The sequence below is a fragment of the Vicugna pacos genome, chromosome 33 (genome assembly GCF_048564905.1).
Source record: "Vicugna pacos chromosome 33, VicPac4, whole genome shotgun sequence".
Lineage (NCBI taxonomy): Eukaryota > Metazoa > Chordata > Mammalia > Artiodactyla > Camelidae > Vicugna > Vicugna pacos.
The window spans coordinates 7,470,127-7,491,998 of record NC_133019.1 but is presented as its reverse complement, the minus strand read 5'-3'; the positions used below and the strand labels follow the sequence as shown (position 1 = coordinate 7,491,998).

General features: G+C 40.3%; 3 protein-coding genes across 7 annotated transcripts in view; 1 reads left to right on the top strand and 2 right to left on the bottom strand.

Annotated features, from left to right (window-relative positions):
• Positions 1-21,872, top strand: part of VWA5A (von Willebrand factor A domain containing 5A) — a 105,889-nt gene that overhangs the window by 62,952 nt on the left and 21,065 nt on the right. For 2 of the 5 annotated variants that reach the window (XR_012066745.1, XM_072954140.1), the window contains exons 2-7: positions 15,708-15,778; positions 19,281-19,470; positions 19,590-19,792; positions 20,094-20,316; positions 20,437-20,612; positions 20,900-21,014. Coding sequence is in view for 4 of the 5 variants with exons in the window: in XM_072954140.1 (XP_072810241.1) it covers positions 19,428-19,470; positions 19,590-19,792; positions 20,094-20,316; positions 20,437-20,612; positions 20,900-21,014 (760 nt within the window). In the remaining variant the exon portion in view is untranslated. Of the gene's footprint in view, positions 1-3,361; positions 3,404-15,707; positions 15,832-16,675; positions 16,769-19,280; positions 19,471-19,589; positions 19,793-20,093; positions 20,317-20,436; positions 20,613-20,899; positions 21,015-21,872 lie in introns of those variants that run through there. The other 3 variants (XM_015244081.3, XM_072954142.1, XM_072954141.1) reach the window with 3 other exon arrangements.
• Positions 466-1,401, bottom strand: LOC102540987 (putative olfactory receptor 10D4). Its single transcript, XM_006209825.2, has one exon. The coding sequence runs from the start codon at positions 1,399-1,401 to the stop codon at positions 466-468; it is 936 nt and encodes a 311-aa protein (XP_006209887.1).
• LOC102535765 (olfactory receptor 10N1-like) lies at positions 7,642-8,574 on the bottom strand. The gene has a single exon (XM_006209886.3). It carries the CDS (start codon positions 8,572-8,574, stop codon positions 7,642-7,644), a length of 933 nt encoding a protein of 310 aa, XP_006209948.3.

The window sequence follows — 21,872 nt, the reverse complement described above, 5'->3', positions numbered from 1 at the left end:
GGTGTTGACTGGAAGTAAATTGGAGGTTATATTCGACAAAAAGAAAGGATATTGAGCTCTGATAATCCATATTAAGCTGGGCTTGCTTCAAATTTTTTCCTCTCTCCCTTTCCTCTAGATATGTATGCATGTACTTTTAACTGCGATTATGAGAGAGGAAATAAGTTCTTTTAACACTTCCAAAGATGTAAAGAGCTAAGAAATGTTCTGGGGAGAATGGCAGTCCTGGAAGGGAATCCACGTAGCACAAGAATCAGTTCCATGTCGGCAAAATGACTCTATTAATTATATTTCCCTATAAAACATAGAAAAATATGAAAACAGACATTTTAAAAAAATTTAGTGAGGTTAAGTGATAGATCGGCTCAGAGTACCTTTAATTTCAACATGCCTTGGAAGCTGCAGATGAGAATTAGTCCTAAGAAATGGAGACTCAGACTCTGTCCACCCAAGTTGTAGATTTTCTCATTTATTCTCCAGAGCGAAGCCTCTCTTGGGAAACACGTTCCTCAGAGCTGATTTTACATCCTTATTTCTCAGGCTATAGATCAGCGGGTTCAGCATAGGGGTTACAAGAGTATTCAATATCTGAATTATAGCATCAAGCATAGCACTGAGACTGGGCTGAAGATAGATGATGATGACTGGCCCGTAAGCACAAAGAACTGCAGTGATGTGTGCGCTGCAGGTGGAGAATGCTCGTTGCCTGCCCTCTGCTGAGCGAATTTTTGATATGGCGATCCCAATGCGAGTGTAGGAAAGAAGGATGAGAGAAAAGCAAATGAGAGACAAAAGACCAACATTTGTGAAACCTACCCTCTGGGCCAGAGAAGTGTCCCCACAGGCCAGAGGTAAGATTGCAGGTATGTCACAGAAGTAATAGCCCACCTTGTTGGAGCCACAGTAGGACAACTGGAAGGTGAGGGAGGTTAGGACAGTGGCATGGACACAGCCATCCATCCAGGTGCCTGTGGCCAAGATGCAGCAGACCCTGTGGTTCATTATGACGATGTATCTCAAAGGATAACATATGGCAACAGAGCGGTCCAAGGCCATGACCGTGTACAGGAAACACTCAGTACAGCCCAGGAAATGGTAGAAGAAGAGCTGGACAGCACAGCCCTGAAAAGAGATACCTTGACTCTGTCCTGAAAGGTAGGACAGCATCTTGGGAGCAGTTGTTGAAGAGAAACCCAGGTCAAACATGGAGAGGTTTCCCAGGAAAAAATACATTGGAGTGTGAAGGCGAGGGGAGGAGATGACAGCTGTAAGGATGAGCACGTTTCCCAGGAGGCTGCATGTGTACAGCCATGAGAACAGGAAGACAAGGGCAGGCTCGAGGCCTTCTGTCTCGGGGATTCCCAGAAGGATGAATTCAGTCACCACTGTGTGATTTCTCATTTTTATGCAGGAATCAACTCTTGGGTGTCTGTGAAAAGAAATTTGTGGTTGAATTTCATATGTATGTCAATTAGCCACGTTTAAATCAGTGAAACAGAAAAGGAGAAAATGACCAGGTATTTGCAGAGTGGTGCTTCCTGACAGCTCTGCCTCAGCCGGCCTGCTTCCCTTCGTAGTGGGGCGCTCTCTGCAGTGCAGTTTCTACTTACAGGTGCTCCTCATTACGGCTGCACCAAGACGCCTTCCGTGGCCACTCTCCTATCTTCCATTCTTCATATACACCATTAAATTGCTTTAATTTTGAATGCTACTTTGTGATTCAATAAGGTCCCATCCAAGTTTCTTTTTTTTAAAACATTTTTTATTGATTTATAATCATTTTACAATGTTGTGTCAAATTCCAGTGTAGAGCACAATTTTTCAGTTATACATGAACATATATATATTCATTGTCACATTTTTTCTCTGTGAGCTACCATAAGATCTTGTGTATATTTCCCTGTGCTATACAGTATAATCTTGTTTCTGACATTCATCTGAGAATATGTGGTAACATGAACGCCCCCAAAATCATTTATGATCACATAAGCCATACTTACAAAAGATACAGACTCTTTACCACATTGTCTCCCTAGGTATGAAGATCAAAATGAGAAACTAGCCAAAAGAAGGGTCTTGGATAGCTCTTAATAAAGAGAAAATTACTTTAACAGGACCTATATGCTCCAGATTTCAGGACACATGAGTAACTGGTAGTCTCTATTTCAGTTTCCAAAATCTGTTAATAGTCTAACCAGATCTAAGTTAAGCAATAACCCAATTTTATGGCAGTTCCAGGCACAGGGGTACATGTAGTAGGGGCACCTTTCCAATTTCCATACTTTGAAAAATTCTGATACCTTTTTCAACCTGTTTTAACTTTTCTAATGCAGCGAGGTCTTCAAATTATAGACCAACCCATGAATCCTACTGCCTAGGACCCTCTCTCTTTTCTCTCTTTATTTTTTCCCTTTGGTGATTTTGACAGGAGGGAGAGAGTGAGAGCCAAATATTTTTTTTTTTTTAAGTGAAGGACAAAATTTGGACACTTACAAGGCAAAGAGGGCACATAACTGGCTGGTGCTGTTGAATGTTGTTTTTCTTTCCTTCTCCAGCAGAAGGAAGGAGCCCTTTCCTGCTAAACCCCCATCAGCTTGCATCCTGCTGGTCGATATCCTGAATTCTTCTCTGTTTCAATCACTTTCAAATAGAATGTCACACAGCTAAGTGTGCTTTCACTTCCACACAGTAACTTCCCCTCTGATGCTAGGAACTACAGTAATTCCCAAACACCAAAGATTTTAAATAACCTTGGCCTTCCTTTGGGTATTAATCTCCCAAGTCAGGGATCTTACTGCGTAAGGGAGCAATTAACTGCTTGGTATAATTGAACCTTAGAAATGAGACAAAGAGAAAGGAACTGATTAAAGATTAAATCTTCTATTTCCTTTGTGAAATACTTCAGTGGAATAGTAATTTTAAAAATTTCTTTGGCACACATATCACATATTTATATGTACATTTATATATTTACTACTTTTTCATGTGTATATGTTGTTTTAATGAATATGTTATTTTACTTCTTGTATCAATGGGATTGACTTACTACAAGCAGTATTACCTGGCATAGCTCAGAGAATTAAATAAATCGAGGAAAACTAGGCTCCTAGAGGGTGGGAATTAGGGCGGCTGCAGGGGTCTCAGAGTAAGAATTCACAGAGCAGCCCCAGGCCCCACCAGCAGATGATTCAGCCTCAGCTGCCTTTTGCTTCTGTGCGCCTCAGCTCCAGATTCAGATCTGATTTCCTGGGCTGCGTCACATGCCTACTTCTGTGGCCAGGGCATAGGGTACGGTGGAATGGAGACGTGCAGTTCTTCACAGGGTAGGGGAAAGGCCCATCACGAGGAGAAGGGGGAAGAAACATGCTGAGAGGCCAAAGAGAATTTCAAGCTATAACTTGAGGTATGTTTCAGTTGGCATCTGTTCAAGCCTCTAACTTAAATGCCTTGCATACTCAATAAATATTTGGGGGGGGGTGGATTATCAAATCCCTCATTGAATGCATTCATTCATTTGCTTATTTATGCGTACATGGATCGATTTATCCCCCCAAGTACTGATTACCAGTTACGTCAGGCGGGGCATTAATTATTTTCCAGGAGAGCCTGCAAGATCAAGGAGGGGGTGGTTACACATAGTCCGTCTGCTCAAAAAACTTGAGTCAATCTGAAAGGGAAAGAGTGTTTGACAGTCTGATTTAAACCTCATAAAACTCTGATGAAGTCTACAGATGAGGCAAGTTAGGATCAAAGAACTTAACTTGCCCCAAATCATGGAGCTTACTCTGCAAAGAATTGAGCTTTGGACTCTTCTTTATGAATTTTGGCCCTGAGGTTCCTGATGATCAGGATTCAGTGTTTAAGGAGTGTTTAGGTAGTTACACTATTCCAAATACATCTGCAATTTTGATTTAACAAGTAAACGTACTGTGCTTCCTGCACATTTAACTAGTGATAAAAGGATGTCAAAGTTAATAATGCTACCTTCCTATTTATACTGGATTGTCTTAAGCATTTTGAAGCATGATGACTGAAAACACAGGCTGTACAAGTAAAAAAGATGATAAACAGGCCTTTTTCCCCCCCTGGTTTACAGCAGTTGAATCACTTATATATATGTATGTATATCTTTTAAAAATTCTTTTTCATTACAAGTTAACACAAGCCATTGAATAAAATTCTCTGTGCTATATGGGAGGAGATTGTTACTTGTCTATTCTGTGCATAGTAGTTTGTATGTTCCAATCCCAAACTTCCAATTTATCCCTCCTCCCTTTCCCCCCAAGTAATCGTAAGTTTGTTTTCTATGTCTGTGAGTCTATTTCTGTTTTGTAAATAAGTTCATTTGTGTCATTTTTAAAGATTCTACATATAAGTGATATAATATGATATTTGTCTTTCTCTGTCTGACTGACTTCACTTAGTATGATAATCTCCAGGTCCATCCATGTTGCTTCAAGTAACACCATCTCACTGCTTTTTATGGCTGAGTGTTATTCCATTGTATAAACATACCACATCTTCTTTATCCATTCGTCTGTCAGTGGACATTTAGGTTTATCCATATCTTGGCTATTGTAAATAATGCTGCTATGAACATTGGGATGCATATATCATTTTGATTTAGACTTTTCTCTGGATATATACCCAAGAGCAGGATTGCTGGATCATGTGATAAGTCTATTTTTAGTTTTTTATGGAACTTCCAAACTGTTCTCCATAGTGGCTACACCAATTTAAATTCCTAGCAACAGTGTAGGAGGATTCCTTTTTCCTCACTCCCTCTCCAGAATTTATTAGTTGTAGACTTTACTATGATGGCCATTCTGACTGATGTGAGGTGATACCTCATTGTAGTTTTAATTTGCATTTCTTGAATAATTTGTGATGTTGAGCATCTTTTCATGTGCCTCTGCCATCTGTATGTCTTCTTTGAAGAAATGTCTATTTAGATACTATGATTTTGATCAGAAAGTAAATACCATTCAATTTAGCTTGGTCAGCAAAAATGTATTTGAGGAGGCATGTGACACGAACTATCTTAGAAGTCCAACCCAGATGTTTTAGCATCAAGGTGGCATGTGCTAAATTAATATCATAGTCACAGTGAAAACACAAACGTTCTACACTCAGTGATGATGCCTATTGTACACCCCAAATAGGGATCAGATCTCATTTGGGCAGACTTTAACAAGAGCCTTGCAAGCATACAGTGTTTGATAATAAAGGTCACACAGAAAACTAAATGGTAGAAGGATATACTTGACCCACGTTCTACAGTGGGTGTACCATTTTACATTCCCATCAACCATGCACAATGGTTGGTTCCAGTGTCCTCACATCTCTTTTTTTTTTTGCCTCTGATTTTTCCTTTGTTTTTTGGTTTTCGGTAAGAGCCATTCTAATGGGTGTGAGGTGATATCCCATTGTAAATCAGATTTGCATTTCCCTAATGATTAGTGGTATTGAGCATCTTTTCATATGTCTGTTGGCCATTTGTATTTCTTCTTTTCGAGAAATGTCTATTTAAGCCCTTTTCCCCCTCTTTAATCAAGTTGTTTTTGTTGTTGTTGGAGTAAGAGTTTAAGAAGTGGTATGTGCACATGTGTTTTAAGTAAAATTTTATGTTGTGTGCTATATTAAAGTTTTAGATACAGGAACAATTTAAACTGCTTTATTTTTTTTTTCAATGTCAGTCATTATAACACTGATTTAGAAGGAGCCAAAAAAGCAGTCAGAATTCATTCAGATTTAGCTTTGATATATCTTCAACTTTAATGAGAATATATATATTTTAATTAGTACATATGGTTGTTCTGTATCTTTATTTCACTCATGTTTCTGTCTTTATGTAAAGAAATATACAATCACATCATAATTTGAAAGGGTAAGTAGTATCCATTCATTCATTCAACAAACACACACAGTGCTTACTATGTCACTGGGCTGTGTCCTGTGAATATTAGAGTGAATAAGAGAAATGATCTCTATTCTTACAGAATTTTCCGTTGAATAGAAAATAAATCTATTGAACAACTTTAAATTTAGTGTTATGGATATCTGCTCATAATCACTATCCAGGCTTTACCAAATATCATAGCATACAGGTTTTTCAATGAATTTCCAGCATTAATAGGAAAGCAGACTAATACTAGAGTTCCCTGAACCTAGCATATCACCTAGGATACATTCCCAAAGGATGCTACTAAGATTCTGTATGCCCTTAGCTGCTCAGGTTAGGAGGGGCCATCAAACGCGGATATTTATCTATGCTTAAATAAGCTTATGTTGTCCCTTTTGTTTCATGCCTTTTGTAAAGACTGCAGTGTATTTTATTTGGGATTTCCACTTTTATGTTTTTAATATTTTCAAATAGTTTTGAAACTTTTGAGAGTAAAAATGGAATACAAAACCCACAAATCACTAAAATGTCGTAAAAAGTAACAGCTGATGTGTCTGTGGGTTCTCCAGTGAATACTACCCCTCCTTTTTCCCTGGATTCTGGAGGAGATTGAAATAATTATCAACTTCCATATTGTTGGAGGCCAAGTTGGAAAATATAACTTGGTAGGAGAACCAGATATGCATGGTAATTGCACTTGGTCTTCGGGGTATCTTCTCTTCAAACAACACCGGATAGGAAGGCTTTCCCAGTCCTTTCACGCTGGAGAGTAATTTGGGATGTTGTCAGTATGGTACAGGAGGAAGCAGTGACAGTACGAGTTGAGAGGGCTAGACCTGGCTTTACCAAAACTAAATGTGTTGTGAAGGGCAAGACACTTATTTCTGTATCTCAGTGCCACCATGTAGAGAGGGGTACAATGGAGAAGGGGGTATAATAGTAAAATCAACATATAAACATGACCTGTGTCAGTGCATATTTAACAGTTATTTACTAAACACTTTCTGTGTATCACGAGCTCTGGAGAGAGGAAATGAGGATGAGTAAGTTGCCAGGCAGGTCCTTTAGGGTGGTCATGTGGTAGAGGGATTAACAGTAGGTGCTTTGGAGTTAACTGGATCTGCATCTGTGGTCTCGTTTGCCAATGAACGTGCAAACTTGGGTTCATTTGAAGTCTCTAATCGTCAAAGCTCTATTTTACAAAGTGGAAACTACTTATGGCGGGGAGGGTGAGATGAAGATTACCTAAGATGATATCTGTGAAATGTTCATCATAGTGCCTGGAAAATAGACCATGTTCTGTCAGTGGTAATTAACTCTGTTAGCATTGTTAAGACAGTGAAATGTTTATAGGCAGAAAACAGGAATATTTACATTCCAAGTGGAGTTAAAAAGTGGAATGAAGGATGAATGGCACAGAGATATGCCAGAGATCCTTACTATTCCCAGCCAGGAAAAACTGGCTACCCATTGTAAGGATAAGAAGTCTGTCTCCAGCTGCTTGCTCTGTCCCTTAGATTCCTTTCCTGGGATTAAGGTACTGAGGATAATATTAGTGATAGAGTTATTTATTGGGTCCCTGGGTTTACACTCAAAGATAGAAAATCTTACTAAGTAGACAAACTATAATGCTTAAGAGGAAGTATTTTCTATTATTCACCTATTTATTTAAAAAGAAGAAATAGGAGAATGATGTTAAAAGACAACGCATTTCTAAAAGACATTACGAAACCCAGAATTTATTCCAGAGCAGTCAATACTACATTGTGGAAAACCCTTTTTAAGGAGTTTTTCACTTCCCTGTTCCTTAAGGAATAGATTAACGAGTTCAGCATGGGTGAGACAATATTATTTAATATTTGCACTGTGGCACCAAGCAAGGGGTTGGGTGTGGGCTGCAGGTAGACAATGACTACAGGTCCATAGGCACAGAGGATTGCAGTGAGGTGGGCACTGCAGGTAGAGAAAGCTTTCTGCCTGCCCTCTGTGGAGCGGATTCTCAAAATGGAAATCCCAATGCGTGTGTAGGAGACACAAACACTAAACCAAAACATCAAAACCAGAAAGCTGACATTAGTGGAACCCACTCTCTGGGCCAGGGAGCTGTCAGCACAAGCCAGGGGTAAGACAGCGGGAATGTCACAGAAGAAGTAGTCCACCTGATTGGGGCCACAATAGGGTAACTGAAAGGTAAAGGAAGTCAGGATGGTGGCATGAAGACAACCCACCGTCCAAGCTGCCATGACCAAACCAACACAGAGTCCAGGTCTCATGATGAGCAGATACCTCAGCGGGTGACAGATGGCAACAAAGCGATCGTAAGCCATCACGGAGTAGAGGCAGCCTTCGGCAGAACCCAGGAAATGATAGAAGAAGAGCTGTAAAGCACATCCCTTATAAGAAATGGCTTGGCTCTGGCCAGAGAGATAGAGTAGCATCTTGGGACAGGTCACAGATGGGAACAACATGTCAAAAATAGACAGGAGTCCCAAGAAGAAATACATGGGGGTGTGAAGGGTAGAGGAGGGAACAATTGCTATAAGGATGAGTAAGTTGCCAAGCAGGGTGAAGAGGTAAATGAATGAGAAGATGACAGAGAGTATAGTCTTCAGTCCCTCTGTCTGAGGTATTCCCAGTAGGATGAACTCATTCAGCTGTGTGTGGCTACTCATGTTCCTGGAGGGACAGTCTGGGAGAGACAAAAGACAGAAAAACACGAATGTGGAGGCTGATTTGTGACAGACGCAGTACCAATACATTCGTCATCATTAATCTTTGTTTAAACATACAGATGATGTCGAAATTAAGAGTTAGAAATTCTGCCAAGGATATTCAGGGGCCAGTAAAGCAAATCTATGCCTTCATAACTCGAGAGATCATAGTTCTCCACTCATATGGCCATAAAGAAAAATGAAGCTTTAACATGGTGAAATACTGGATGGGATAAGAGAACAAATATCTCAATACTGAGTAGATGAACATAGTTTGACTAATGTCTGCAACCACTGCACAACAGTAAGTGCCCTGGAAGCCTGATCTTCCTGATTCGTTTTCACATCACCTCTAAGTCATTCAAACACGTGATCGAATACCTTCTATATCTATCAAGCATCAATTTGAGAGCAAAGCATAGTGATACAATGCATTGATCATTAAGATTTGGGTTTTATTGATATCATTATAATTGGATATATTCTTTTTTTTTTTTTTTAGCATTTTCTTATTTGACAATATTCATTTAGCTGAGGAGAAACTACTGGTAGCAAGTCTGGTTGTTATCATGAGGTTTTAGATTGTTTGGAGTCTACCAGCTAAGTCACATTATGTAGATGGTTGGTTTTAGGAAAGTCAATATATAATGATATAGATACGGATATTTGGTATTTGCTAACAATGGAGAATTTTGAATCCAATGAATACCTTTAAATTTTGCGAATGTTTTGTGTATTTTTCTGATTAAAAATTATTTTGATAAAAATATAACATGAGATCTACCCTCTTACCAGATTTTTAATCGTACCAAATGATATTAACTACAGACACAATGTTGTACAGCAGATCTCTAGACTTCATTCATCTTGAGTTAGTGAAACCTTATACCTGTTAATTGGCAATTTCCCATTTTCCCCCATCCCAGCCCCTGTCAGCCACCATGCTGCGTTCTGCTTCTAAGATTTTGACTATCAGTTTTATTTTAAAGGAAAAACAATGTACAGTGTGAAACAGCTGGTAGGGTGTGCTGTGGTCAGCTGTCTGCTACAGTGCTTGATTTTGTGAATCAGCCAAGAAGAGATGCTGCTTTCACTGAAGTTTTTACTGGTATGATTTGATTTTGAGAGAGCAAAAGTGTAAAAAAAATTGTCTAATTATAATTGTCTGGACTTCTAATTACAATCCCTGGTCATTTTCTATGATTTTCTTTTATAATTTAACAGTTACTGATTGATAATTTTGTCTTCTAAAAAAATGAAAGTAGTAAGATAGGTTAATACTATCCATGTATATAAAAGAAATTCTGATGACCTTGAGTTCAGGTTCTACTAGACTACAGGTCTCTGAGAGTAAAGACTGTAATTTGTCATTATCTGAAATATTTATCACAGTGCCTATGAATAGCTGGCATTTAACTAATTGTTAGACAAATGGAATAAAAAGTTGGAGATTAATTTATGGATATGCTTTGACTGTAAGTTCTGTGAAGATACCTTGTTTATTCTTGTTCCCCACTGTACCTCTATGACTTAGGAAACACTAGAACCCAATAAATGTGTTTTTTCAACAGAACTTTAGAATGCTCTGAAATGATTCCTTTTGTCTTTAGACTACTATCAGCCTTTTTTTTTAAATTAATGATTGTAGTGAGTCTGCTTTTACCTTGAGAATCCATTCTTAAAGAAAGATTCTTCTAAATGTATGGTATCTAATTCCTGAACTGGGAAAGATAGGATGGATGAGCCTTGCACATCTTCATAACTGCTGGAAACTGGTGATTTCCTCTTGCTGGAGGAAAAATAAATATAAATGATAGATGGAGGTACAGAGTTAAGGAAAGATAATGGAGCTCCCTCAAGAGAAGGAAAAGGAGACAGTCATGATTACTAGAAGAGTCTGCAACAAAAAGAAAAACGTGAAAAATGAATTAGCGTAAGAATACCTGAAATAGTACAAAAATTATTCACACAACCATAGGTTCTAGATTTAGATCATGCATTTAGTTTATATGATACGTAGAACTAGGATAACATTATCACAAGATATATTAATGCAATTTATTTACTTCATCATTATTGTTTTATGGTATCAGATCTATAGAGATGCTGTTTATTGTATTGGATTCTTTGAACCTTTGGGTCCTTCTGGGTTTCTTGTTGGAGGAAAGCTAGTATTCTTCACTTTTCCTTTTGTCTCCTTCACTTTTGTCTGTTTCCAATGAGGGGTCGTCTGGACCTGAAGTCAGTTTGCACTTGGGCTGAAGTTATGGAAGAAAGAATGCATGGCCACCGGGTGGCCGCCATGGTCTGGATTAGCCATGTTTTTACATAGCCATCCTCGCAGGCTTATGAACAATTTCTGGTAGGTTCAATGAACAGAGAGGGCTAATAGAATAACTGAGAGGAGGTAATTGGTGGTAAGGAGAGATAAGATTTTTGATCTAGGCAGATTGGTTTTTGAATCTAGGCTCTTGCTTAATAATTTTGTGATTTTGCTAGGTTTCAGTTTACTTACCTCTAAAATAGGGAATGGTATTACATTCTAAGAGTAGATTAAATGGATAGATTAAATGGGATAATGTAATGTGAGGCATCTAATACAGTGGCTGGCATATTGCAGGTTTCCAGAACCTGTTAATTACCCCTTTGGGCAAGAATAAAAACACTCCTGTAATGTACTGATTTAATATATGCATGCACATAGCTAATGCTAAATAAGTCACAGTTTGAAAGAAATGTTTAAAAAATACCCCGGGTGCCCATTGGAGGTCTACTCTGAATAATGTTGAGGTGCAAAAATAAAACATGAGATGGAGAAGAATGGGAACCATGGCTTAAGTATGTACCTTGCCCCCATACCCTACATGCAAGCACCCACCCCTCTAAACCATTCAAAACACAGCAGAATGTGAATCATGCTAATACATTATATCAGTGACATGCAAGGTGAAACAGTCATATTTCTGTTGGTTCTAAATCAGTATAAACATTATTTTCTCTAAGATAAAAAATGAAAGCAAAGAATAACAGAAATATCTCATGAAAATAACACCATTTGTTTACCATGTTTTTTAAAGCTGTCTTTATAACTACAGATATAATTTTTAAAAATCTTAAACATTCAAGTTTAAGATTCAAACTCCTCACCATTTCTTGACTCACAATCAGACAGATTTGTAGGCATCAAAAGCACACATGGAACCCGAGAATGATAATTCAAATAGTAATTTAGGGTTGATTCCACAGTTAGAAGTGGACACAACTTTCCTAGAAGATTGAATTCAAATGAAAACATTTGTCTCAGAAAGACACAACATGGCATATTAAAAAAGAACTTGGATTAGAGTTCTAAAAACACAAGGTCGAGTTCTGATTTTTGGTGGTGTGACTCTGGGCAAGTGGTTTATAATCCCTGAGCCTCAGTTTCTCATCTTTAAAGAAGCAGAAAGCACTCCCTGCACCAGTGGCCTCAATTTTTACTAGTCTTTTAAAGTTTATCATTCTAAGTAGGGCACTTTTGACAGCTATAGGGGATATATTTAACAGTTAAGGCAGGACAACAGGGGTAAGGAAAGTTCCTGCTAAACTAATGAATAGCCTTCTTCATATTATGTTCCTCACTTGTATCCTACAATCTTTACTTTGACATGTACCACTATAATTGTGCCCCTTGAAAATGTGAGATATTCTTATAATCATGCTTGGTAGACAGTCGGTACCCAATAAATGTTTGTTTTTGATTAACTGGGATAATACTTACATCACAGAACTGCTGTAAAGATTAAACACGATGTTCATGAAAGATTTTGATACATGGTGAGATGCTATGTAATCGTTCATTATTATTATACTTGCTATAGAGGGACCCATGGGAAGTACTAACCTGTATGAATATGACAGTCAATGTCCTAAGCCTGAATGAAGTCATTAGGAGAGACAGGGTAAAGTGATGACAAAATAGGGCTATTTTGAGAAATACTACATTTTAGGAAAAAGAGAAGAAAAGGGAGCAGTTTAAGAAGACATAAATACTCTCCTCAGATCATTTGGAAGGGACCAGGAGAATGTCTTTTACCTGTCTTTGTTTCATAAAGATTGTTTTCTCCATGCCATAGAAATATATTTTTCCATGTCAGAGAACATAACCAGTTAATTGTTTAATCCTAAGCAACGATATACTGCTTGGAAGGTGTCAGATGCTAAATTAATGATTAAGGAACAACAACAGAACGAATAAATGAATGCATTTCTGCATGCTGTTTGACAGTGAATGGAGGAAAGGACTCTACTCATGGCATAAAATGAGAGGGAAGCCCTTTACTGTGATTGCTTCCAACAATCCTTGCTACCCAGGACTCCAGAGTCGAGGTGAAAAGTAAAAATTAAAGATGGGAAGGTGCTCTGAGCATTTACATAGTCAAAAGGGGGTCATGCCTGGCTCAATAAAGGAAAATAAATGTTTTTTCCCCCACCTTTTATCTTCAGTTTCTTCTATAAAGTTGTGACTCTTCACCCCGAAGGTCTCACTTCCCTAGGTGCTGTGGAATTGGACTTGGGTTCTCTGACTGTAGACCCCAATGGTCATTTTCATTCAGAATCATACAGAGAGAGGATGCTACGCATCTTATTATGGCTGCCCTATCATCTAGGGTGATTTCCTCAAGAGTTAGCAGAAGTAAATAGATCTCCTACCTTTGTAGGATTTTAAATGATCTCCTAGTCCCTCTGGAGCCCCATCCATGATATATCCTGAGACTTAGGGAGCAGGAACCCTGACTATAGGGAGCAATTAAATGCTGGATGTTGAGCGTATTTATGAATGAGAAAATACTACACAGTAATCAAGATAATCTTTAAAGGAATTCAGAATCAAAGAGCTTGTGGGTCCTCCAGGACCACCCTGTTTTTCTCTTCTCACAGGCTTAATTCTAGGGTAAAGCCAAGTTGATTCTAATACATCAGAAGCTGATTCCTAGTTTTCTCACCAATTTTTGACCCTCTGGATGAGCAAGGTATGCCCTTCCCTAATCCTCAGAGAGTTGGACCCTTGAGCTTCATCCTGCCTATCTCCTTTCACACTCCTTTATGCTTCTGGCTTGCTCAAAGAATATTTGTCGCTGATGACAATTGTTACTCTTAAGCAATAATTAGCATCTCTAAGGAATTTCTGACAACTAAGCGGCTTTGTAATGACAGCCATTATTCCTGTCTATAATGTAAGCTGTCTTACCATGTAGAACACTCAACACTGGTTTATAACAAGAACTAAATGTATAGTAGCCAGATGTGTATTTTATTTTTTTCAGTCCATCCTATCTTCTGTGCATCCACCTATGATACATTTCTGCCAGGCCCAGTGTTCAGGTCATCTCTCCAAAGTTTGCAAGTTACTAGTAATTACAAAAAATGATGCCTATTAATTCTACTTGTGATCACAAGTAGGTCAGGTAATTATAAAACGTATACGGCTTGTGTTCCTTTTTGAGCAGCTGTTCATTTCATCTTTCTGAAAGCTGTTTCAGAATAGCTACAGAGGTTCACAGTCCTCTGGCCTAACAGTATATACAACCGTGGGCATGTGTATGTATTTATTCTTAATTAACAATGTTATACAGTTTGGGCATTTATTTACTTAAAAGTATACAAGTTTTAAGACCACATAAAGTATGATCAGAATGATAGAAGGTCTTAAATGATTTGCTATGGAAACATCAAAGGAGATAGAACAAATAGGAGATTTAAATGAAACTCCACGATGATAAAGATGATAGATAAAGAATATAAAGACAGAAGAGCAGGAAATGAGAGGATGAACCAAACAGCTCATTGAAAGCCTGTTCTGAACCAGTGCTAAGCATTCTATGTGATATCACAAATAGCTCTCGTTTTGGGAAAGGAAAAGACTCTCAGAACTGGATGAGAATAAGCAACGTGCTATGATCAACATCCACTGGCGTAATCTAAGGCACATGTGTTACACTGGTGGGTGCTGAAATGAGTTGGATAATGCTCTCACAATGCACGGATCTCTCTTTCCATTTTATGCACATATGCTTTTCATATTCAAAAGAAGACAGTGTTCTAAAAAGCTTACTCCTTTAACTGATCACAATCAGGTTTATTAGGTAGGATATGGGGGGCAAAGAAGCTAAATAACTGTGATAAATCATAAAAGTCTCAGGGACTTAGGATCCTTCAGTCTTACTGCTTCACCATTCTTAGGGGTTATCGCCCTCATCCTCAGAGTCCAAAGTGGCTCAGAACATATCTACATCCTCTTCTCCCCGGTGAGCAGGAAGAAGGAAAAGGGTGTGATGTGGTTATTGCATGCACACATCATTTCTTGTGTCTTGTGTCCATGGTTAGAACTTAGTCATAGGTCACATTTAGCTCTAAGGGAGGCTGGGAAGTGTCTTTATTCTGAATGGCCATGGACTTGGCTAGCCTTGGGCTAAAGATGAGAATTGATATTAGAGAATACTTAGCGACATTAAGTCACAAAGACAGATTTTTGGGTGGAGACACCTAACCTAAAGTAGCTACTATTCATTCTCTCTTACACGACATATTTTGTTCTCTGTAAGTACTTTTACCGGCAGATATTATCTTATTTATGCATTTGCTTGTTTCTTTATTTAATATTTCCTCCCTTGCAATGTAAGCTCCAGGTGGGTGAGAATTTTTGTGTCTTCTTAATTGCCGTAATGCCAGTATCTAGAATAATGCCACACACTGAGTCAAAGCCCAGCAAATATTGGTTGACTAATAGAATGAATCATGTGTTTCTTTTTCAGAAGTTTGATCATTGGATTCCTTAGTTTCCGTGGAAAGAGTGAAATCATTTATTGTTTTTAAAAATGAAGAACAGATAAATGCATTCATATTTTAATAACTATAAAGATCTTTTTAATTATGTAGATTGTGCCAGGTTCAGAGACTTTTCATATAATTATCCTTCCAACAGCCTACATCATATGTATGTTTCCTGATTCAGTTCCTTCCAGCCAAGCGGCCATGGCTGGTCTGTGGCCGACTTCTAGTTCTAACCACTGTATCCCAGTTGGATTGGTGACGAACTCTGTCCACTTTTCCAGCTTCTCCCCACTGTGGTCGAGATGCTTCAGCCAAAAGGAAGAAGTTACACCCAAGAGAGAAACAATACCAGGTAATTTTTCCGGGAGAAAAGCATCAGTCCCTGTCACAGTTAGCTGGGTACAGGTAAGGAACGTGGTCCTAGCACCTAGCACTGCTGAAACAGAATGTGTGCTTATATGGTGCTTTACAGTACATGGATATCACATCCATTAAGATTTACTGCATCTTTTAATTACCAGGGAGGTAACTTTGTTGTTCTCCCTGCTTTAGAGAGAAGAGAACAAACTCAGAGAGAGGAAGTGTGCCACAACAAATCTGCTGCAGAGACCAAAATCAAGCATATCATATGTTCTTTACCAAACACAGATTCTCTTTCTTTAAGGCTCAAGTTTAGTAGGTCATTTTGAAAGAGAGAAGACGTAGGAAACTGATCACTTCTTGTGTCCTTTAGCCAAGACAACGAGCACAGATCCTCTCAGTTACTTACAGTGTTCACCCCCAAAACTTGATTTTACAATCACAGTGAACAACCCCTAAGTGACCTATGGCTGGAGGACTTGGTCCCTGTGTGCACAGCCCTGGCTCCACATGCTGTAGGGAGAATGTAATCTTGGGACAAACGACTCAAATCAAAGCTGAGGAGTCAATGATGTGAAGCCGATAAAGTTCAGGGCCTGGCACACAGTAAGCCTCGGTAATTAAGTCTATTACAGAAATAAGGTTTTTTTTTTTAACGTTGTTGATATTTTTACTGTGACAGTGTTTTTACTTAAACAAAACAGAACAAACCCTTCCCTCTGCCTATCCTCTGATTCTTAGTGGAGACCAGGCAAAGGAAAAAAGCAAACATTCCAGGGTTGAAAAATTTTCCCTTCCTCCAGAGAAAAGTGAATGTTAGAATATTTGATTAAGAATTTCCTGTCGATCCCTTAGTCACGGAGTCACCACATTATCACCCGGTCCCTAGGAGGGGGCGGGTCTTCCTGGAAGTGTTGTCTGCAGCTGTTTCCCCCTTGCGAGACTCTGAGCGCTGACTCTGAGCGAGCGGGATACGGAGAAGGTAAGTGAGCCCGCTGCCTGCGCTGGGCCTGCATCACACCTCTGGCCCCAGAGGACCAAGACCTGCCTATTCTCACTCCCTTTCCCCATCTTTAAATCTTTTGGGTCTTGTTTTAACTGCAAGCCCAAGAGTGGGGAATTTAGTCCCTGGAGCGAGATCCCCCTCGGGTTTCTGCAGGTTTGGCAGCTTAGGGGGGAGCTGAGGGGGAGTCAGCCACTTCAGAATAATCTCAAGACTTCTCTTCCTACTCTGCTTCTCTTTTACTTTCCTTTTTTCTCTTTCGTTCTTTTCTATTTTTCTTTTTTTCTTTCTTTCATCTGAACAATTGATGTTTTCTCAATTTTATATAATTTCGTGCTGTGCAAACGGAGTGTCAAGCCTTCTCCCCCAACTGCCCCTTCTCACCGCAATCGGACTGCAGCCCCTAAACCCTTCTACATAGAAATTCAAGACCAACTCTGGTCCCTTCTGTTAATATTTAGACGCCGAAAATCTTAGGACTGAACATTTAAAGATTATCTTAATTCACTCTCTGTTTCTATCTAAGCCCCACTTTTAACTCACTCTTCCGGATTCCGGGTTCTCCACTTCACCCCTGCAACAGGCTGCAGGGTGTGGCCTGCTGCACCACCCTGGGCCAGCTGTCCCCTGCTGCCTGCCATGGGGCTGAGCGTGGGGGCCAGGCTCCCGGATTCCTGAGGGTCGCCTAACCTCAGCCCCGGCTCAGTGTGCCACTCTTCCCTCCCAGCTGCCTGGGACTCAAGGCTTTGACCTGTGATCAGCCTTTGCCTACCTGTTGCTGGGTGCATTTCTGCAGTTCCATCCTGAAGGGCAGAGAACTAACTCCCATCCAGCATCATTTGTCCTGGGAGGAGTGGGGGAGAGGGTGGAGAAAAGCCAATTTCCCTCAGTGAGGAATTTGTTCTGGGGTTAGCATCAGGAGATAAGGCTGTTTCTTTGCAGGAGGTGCCCCTCTGCTGTTCTCTTCCCACCTGAACCCACCCTTGGTGAACACTGCCTAACCTGGGGGCTTTGGGTGCCTGACACAATTTCTTCAGCTATTGTACCCCATGGCACTCCCCTGCTTTGCTCCCTCCTAGTGTTGGAGATGCCTTCTTCTCCCAGCCCTAGCCTGTTCTACCAGGGAACCTACCCCAGCCAAGGGTCTGCATGGAAAGCTCTCCCCCATAGCTGCTACTGCCCTCTCTGCCTGTCAAATGTGAGCCATTTTGGCACATTCAGTTTTTACCCAATTGCTCAAAATAAAAACAGACGCAGAAGGAAGAACCTATTTTATTGGTGCCAATTTGTGGCAGAGGCAGAGGGGCACAGGATATAAGAAACATGATTGTCATCAGTTAGACTAGCAGCATGGACTGTGCTCTGGGCTGGGTACGGTGTGATGCTTTCAGTGTGATTGGGGTGAGTGTAGAAGGCCTAGAAATAGCCCTGCCAGGAGCTTCAGAATCCTTGACCAGAGGATTGATCTACGAAGAAAAGCTGCCTTGCACAAGAGCTCATGTTCTTCTGGCTTGTGGGTTCCTGAGTGAAAGCTGGGGTTCCCAGTGACTCATCTGTCTCTCAGAGTTTTGGAGAAACACATTAGTTTCACTTTCCTTCAGCATTCTCTGCATTCTCAGAAATTCTGTTTTAGCTCCCTTAAGGTTTATTATCAGTGAAAATTTCCCTTGATGCTGAAGACTGCAGTTCTGGTCACCTTTTGCCAGAGTAGGGAGAGGCAGGCTCACAAGTGTTCGATTCAGAAGTTCCAGAGGGCAGCTCCCAGTGGTGTGAAAGCCAATGACCAGGACCAGCTCCACCTGTTGATTTTGTGGATAAAGGAATCACACCGTGAATCACGGTTTATATACATGAACTCACCTCTTTGTTAACATGTCACATGAAATGGTTGTCTACGTTGTAATACAATTTGGAAGATATGTTTAGAGTGGCCTGATTTAAAATAGAGGACATGCTGTGTGTATTTTTAATATATATATCTGTATTAGAATATCTTGGACAGGGGAAACCAACAGTGTCCTTAATTAAGAGCCCCAAAAGAAAAAGTCATAAGGTCAGTGATCCATGTTGCAGGGTTAGGCAGCTTCCTCTGGCAGGTGTCTGAGCAGCATGATCCAAAGGAATGGCAGAGGTGTATCTGACAACAGTAACAACAGTAACAGTAACAACACTAATGTCCGTCAGCATTGATGACGTGTTTCTGATAGGCCAGGCGCTCTTCTGAGGACTTCACATGTATTCATATACGCATATATGATGTTTAGGTATTAAGGGTTTCATTTTAGAAAGAGGGATTAAGCTAATTATACTTACTCAGTATTCCTAAGGAGTAGTGTAGTAAATAAATGAGAAAGTGGAGGCAGAATTTGAACCAGCCTCAGAGCATTTCAGAGATTTCCTCTTTCGTGGGTGCTTAGGGAATCTACAGCTTTCCTGGGTGTGACGTGTAGAAGGAGCCTTGCTAGTAACATCTTTTTCTCCTCCTTTCCAGCATTTTCTAGCTCCCTAGCTCCATCATTAAGCCTCGGAATATATTCTTATGCCAGAGAGCAGCACGTAAGGTCCTGGTACTTGAGTGGATAATTCCCAACCTGCCTCTCTGTTCACCGTGTCTTTTCCACATTAACCCTGCATCACCATGGTGTGCCCCTGTGGCCTGCTAACCCGCCAGGAGGAGCCAGGTAAGCCTGATTCGTGACTCCTACCTGCCACCGCATCTTTGGCACTGAGCACAATGCCCAGCCTGCAGGAGGTGTTCTATTAACGTTTGTTGAACTCCTGAACTCTGGTCTATCCCCAGTACCACTGAAGAGCATCTCTGTGACCTTGTCCATTTGTGAGTTTGTGGCTGGCGTGTCTGCAACCTTAAACTATGAGAATGAGGAGAAAGTTCCTCTGGAGGCCTTCTTTGTGTTTCCCATGGATGAAGACTCAGCTGTCTATAGCTTCGAGGCCATGGTGGATGGAAGTATAATTAAAGCGGAATTACAAGACAAGACGGAGGTACTAGGGATAAGTACTTCATCTCCTTCCTTCTTCTCTCCCTGACGCGTACTCATCAGGGTCTCCAGCAAATGCAACGTCACAAAAGTGCTGATACCGAATGCTCTTTCATTTCTTTCATTCACTCCCCCTCTAACTGCCATTTCCCTAAAATCATTTCGAGGGAAAGTCAGTCAGAGGCGCTCGAAGTAGAGCTGTGAACTTGGCAAGACCAATCATGGTCCCTCCCCCCCAGTCTTTGTTTTCTGTACCATTTGCATCTTCATCAGCCACGCAGCCTTGCCCTCCCTGTTCTCCTTAGGCACATGCCAACTATGAGAACGCCATCAGCCAGGGCCACCAAGCCTTCCTACTAGAGGAGGACGACTGCTCCAGGGATGTCTTCTGTTGCAACGTGGGGAACCTCCGCCCTGGGTCGAAGGTGGCGCTCACCCTCAAGTATGTGCAGGAGCTGCCCCTGGAAGCAGATGGGGCTCTGCGCTACATGCTCCCCGCGATCCTGAATCCTCGCTACCAACTCTCCGGTGAATATCCTCTTCTTTCGAATACTATTGGTGGGAGATATAATTGCGGAAACCCTTGCAAGGTTGTAGGGTGCTAAAACATGTGGGAAGGGGAAACAGAACTAAGGGAACGTTTTGTAGGATGCCCTGAGGACAGCTGCCTTACAATGAAGACTCCTGTGGTCCCTCTGGAGGACCTGCCCTACACGATCAGCATGGTTGCCACTGTCAGTTCCCAGCACGGCATCGAGAGGATTCAGTCCAATTGCTCCTTGAGTCCTATTGAGTACCTTGGGGATAGTAAGACTTCTGCTCAGGTAATTCAGGAGAGCATTATCGTTGCTGGTATCCCTTTTCTTTAGATCCTGACCTTGGTCTTTACTGAATTCTTCCTAGATGTTCCTTCTTCTTCTTAACCCAGGGGGTTAAGAATCACACTGTGCTCCTTCCTTATCCCTCTTTAATCTCCAGAGCCTTCTCTCCTTTCTTGTCCCTGCTCCTGGTCATGCTCCCTTGTGGCAGCAGCCTGGAGCCCTCAGCTGTGACCTCAGCCTCATAAGCAGTGACAGTTCTAGCAATGCTCCTCTATCTGCTCCCAACTCAGGTTTCCTTGGCTGATGGACACAAGTTTGATCGAGACGTGGAACTCCTGATTTATTATAGTGAGGTGCATGCCCCCAGCGTAGCCGTGGAGATGGGGGAACCCAAAACAAAGCCAGGTATTTTCTTTCTCCTTTGTGGTTACCTCCTAAGGGGTAACTTTTTTGGAATTATCTTCAAATTACCCTCAGTTTTCTTTCCTTCTATCCAGCAGTGGGTAGGACATTGACATGGCTTACACTGCGATGTGCAAAAATGGTTAAGTTCAGTGAATATCATCTGGTTATGTTTTGTAGGCAATTTAAGTGGATCAGAAGGTAACTGAACAAAGGACATGAACAAATAATTCACAAGAGGAAACAGCTAATTTACAAACAACTGTGACAATGATCAGTCTCTATAAATACAAATAAAAATAAAAATAAAATTAAAATAATGATGTGACATTTTCACTTTTCAAGTTATGAAAAATTTCCAAATCTGATGATGCCTCATGCTTTAAAAGGTGTGGTGAATTTGGAACTCAGAGATTGCTTGAAGCAAAATAATTTGGCATCAGTCTTTTGAGAGGAAATGTGGCCATATGTATCAAAATACATGTTTATTTTGGTAATTCTAATTTTAGGAATCTTACATAGGAAAATAAATCTAAATATAAGTTAAAAATGCACTAGTAAACAATCAAAATGTCTTACTGCGGCTAAATTCACTATGCTAGATATATTTGACAGGTCATTATGTGGCTACTAAAATAATGTACATTGATAGGTTGAAATATTATGGAAAAAAGGCTTCCAAAGAATGTTAAAAGTAAGTTATGTAAATAGATTATTACTAGGAAATAACCTATGCATTGGGAAAAACATTAAAAACAAAAAAAGCAGGAAGTATGCAAGTAGTAAACGTGATCAGATTACAACTAAATTTACTTTTTTAACTTTTTAAATCTAATAAATAACTTTTGCTGATTGATTCAT

Coding starts and splice junctions, on each gene's coding strand:
- LOC102535765 (XM_006209886.3), bottom strand. CDS start 8,574: ATGAGTAGCCACACACAGCTGAATGAGTTCATCCTACTGGGAATACCT.
- LOC102540987 (XM_006209825.2), bottom strand. CDS start 1,401: ATGAGAAATCACACAGTGGTGACTGAATTCATCCTTCTGGGAATCCCC.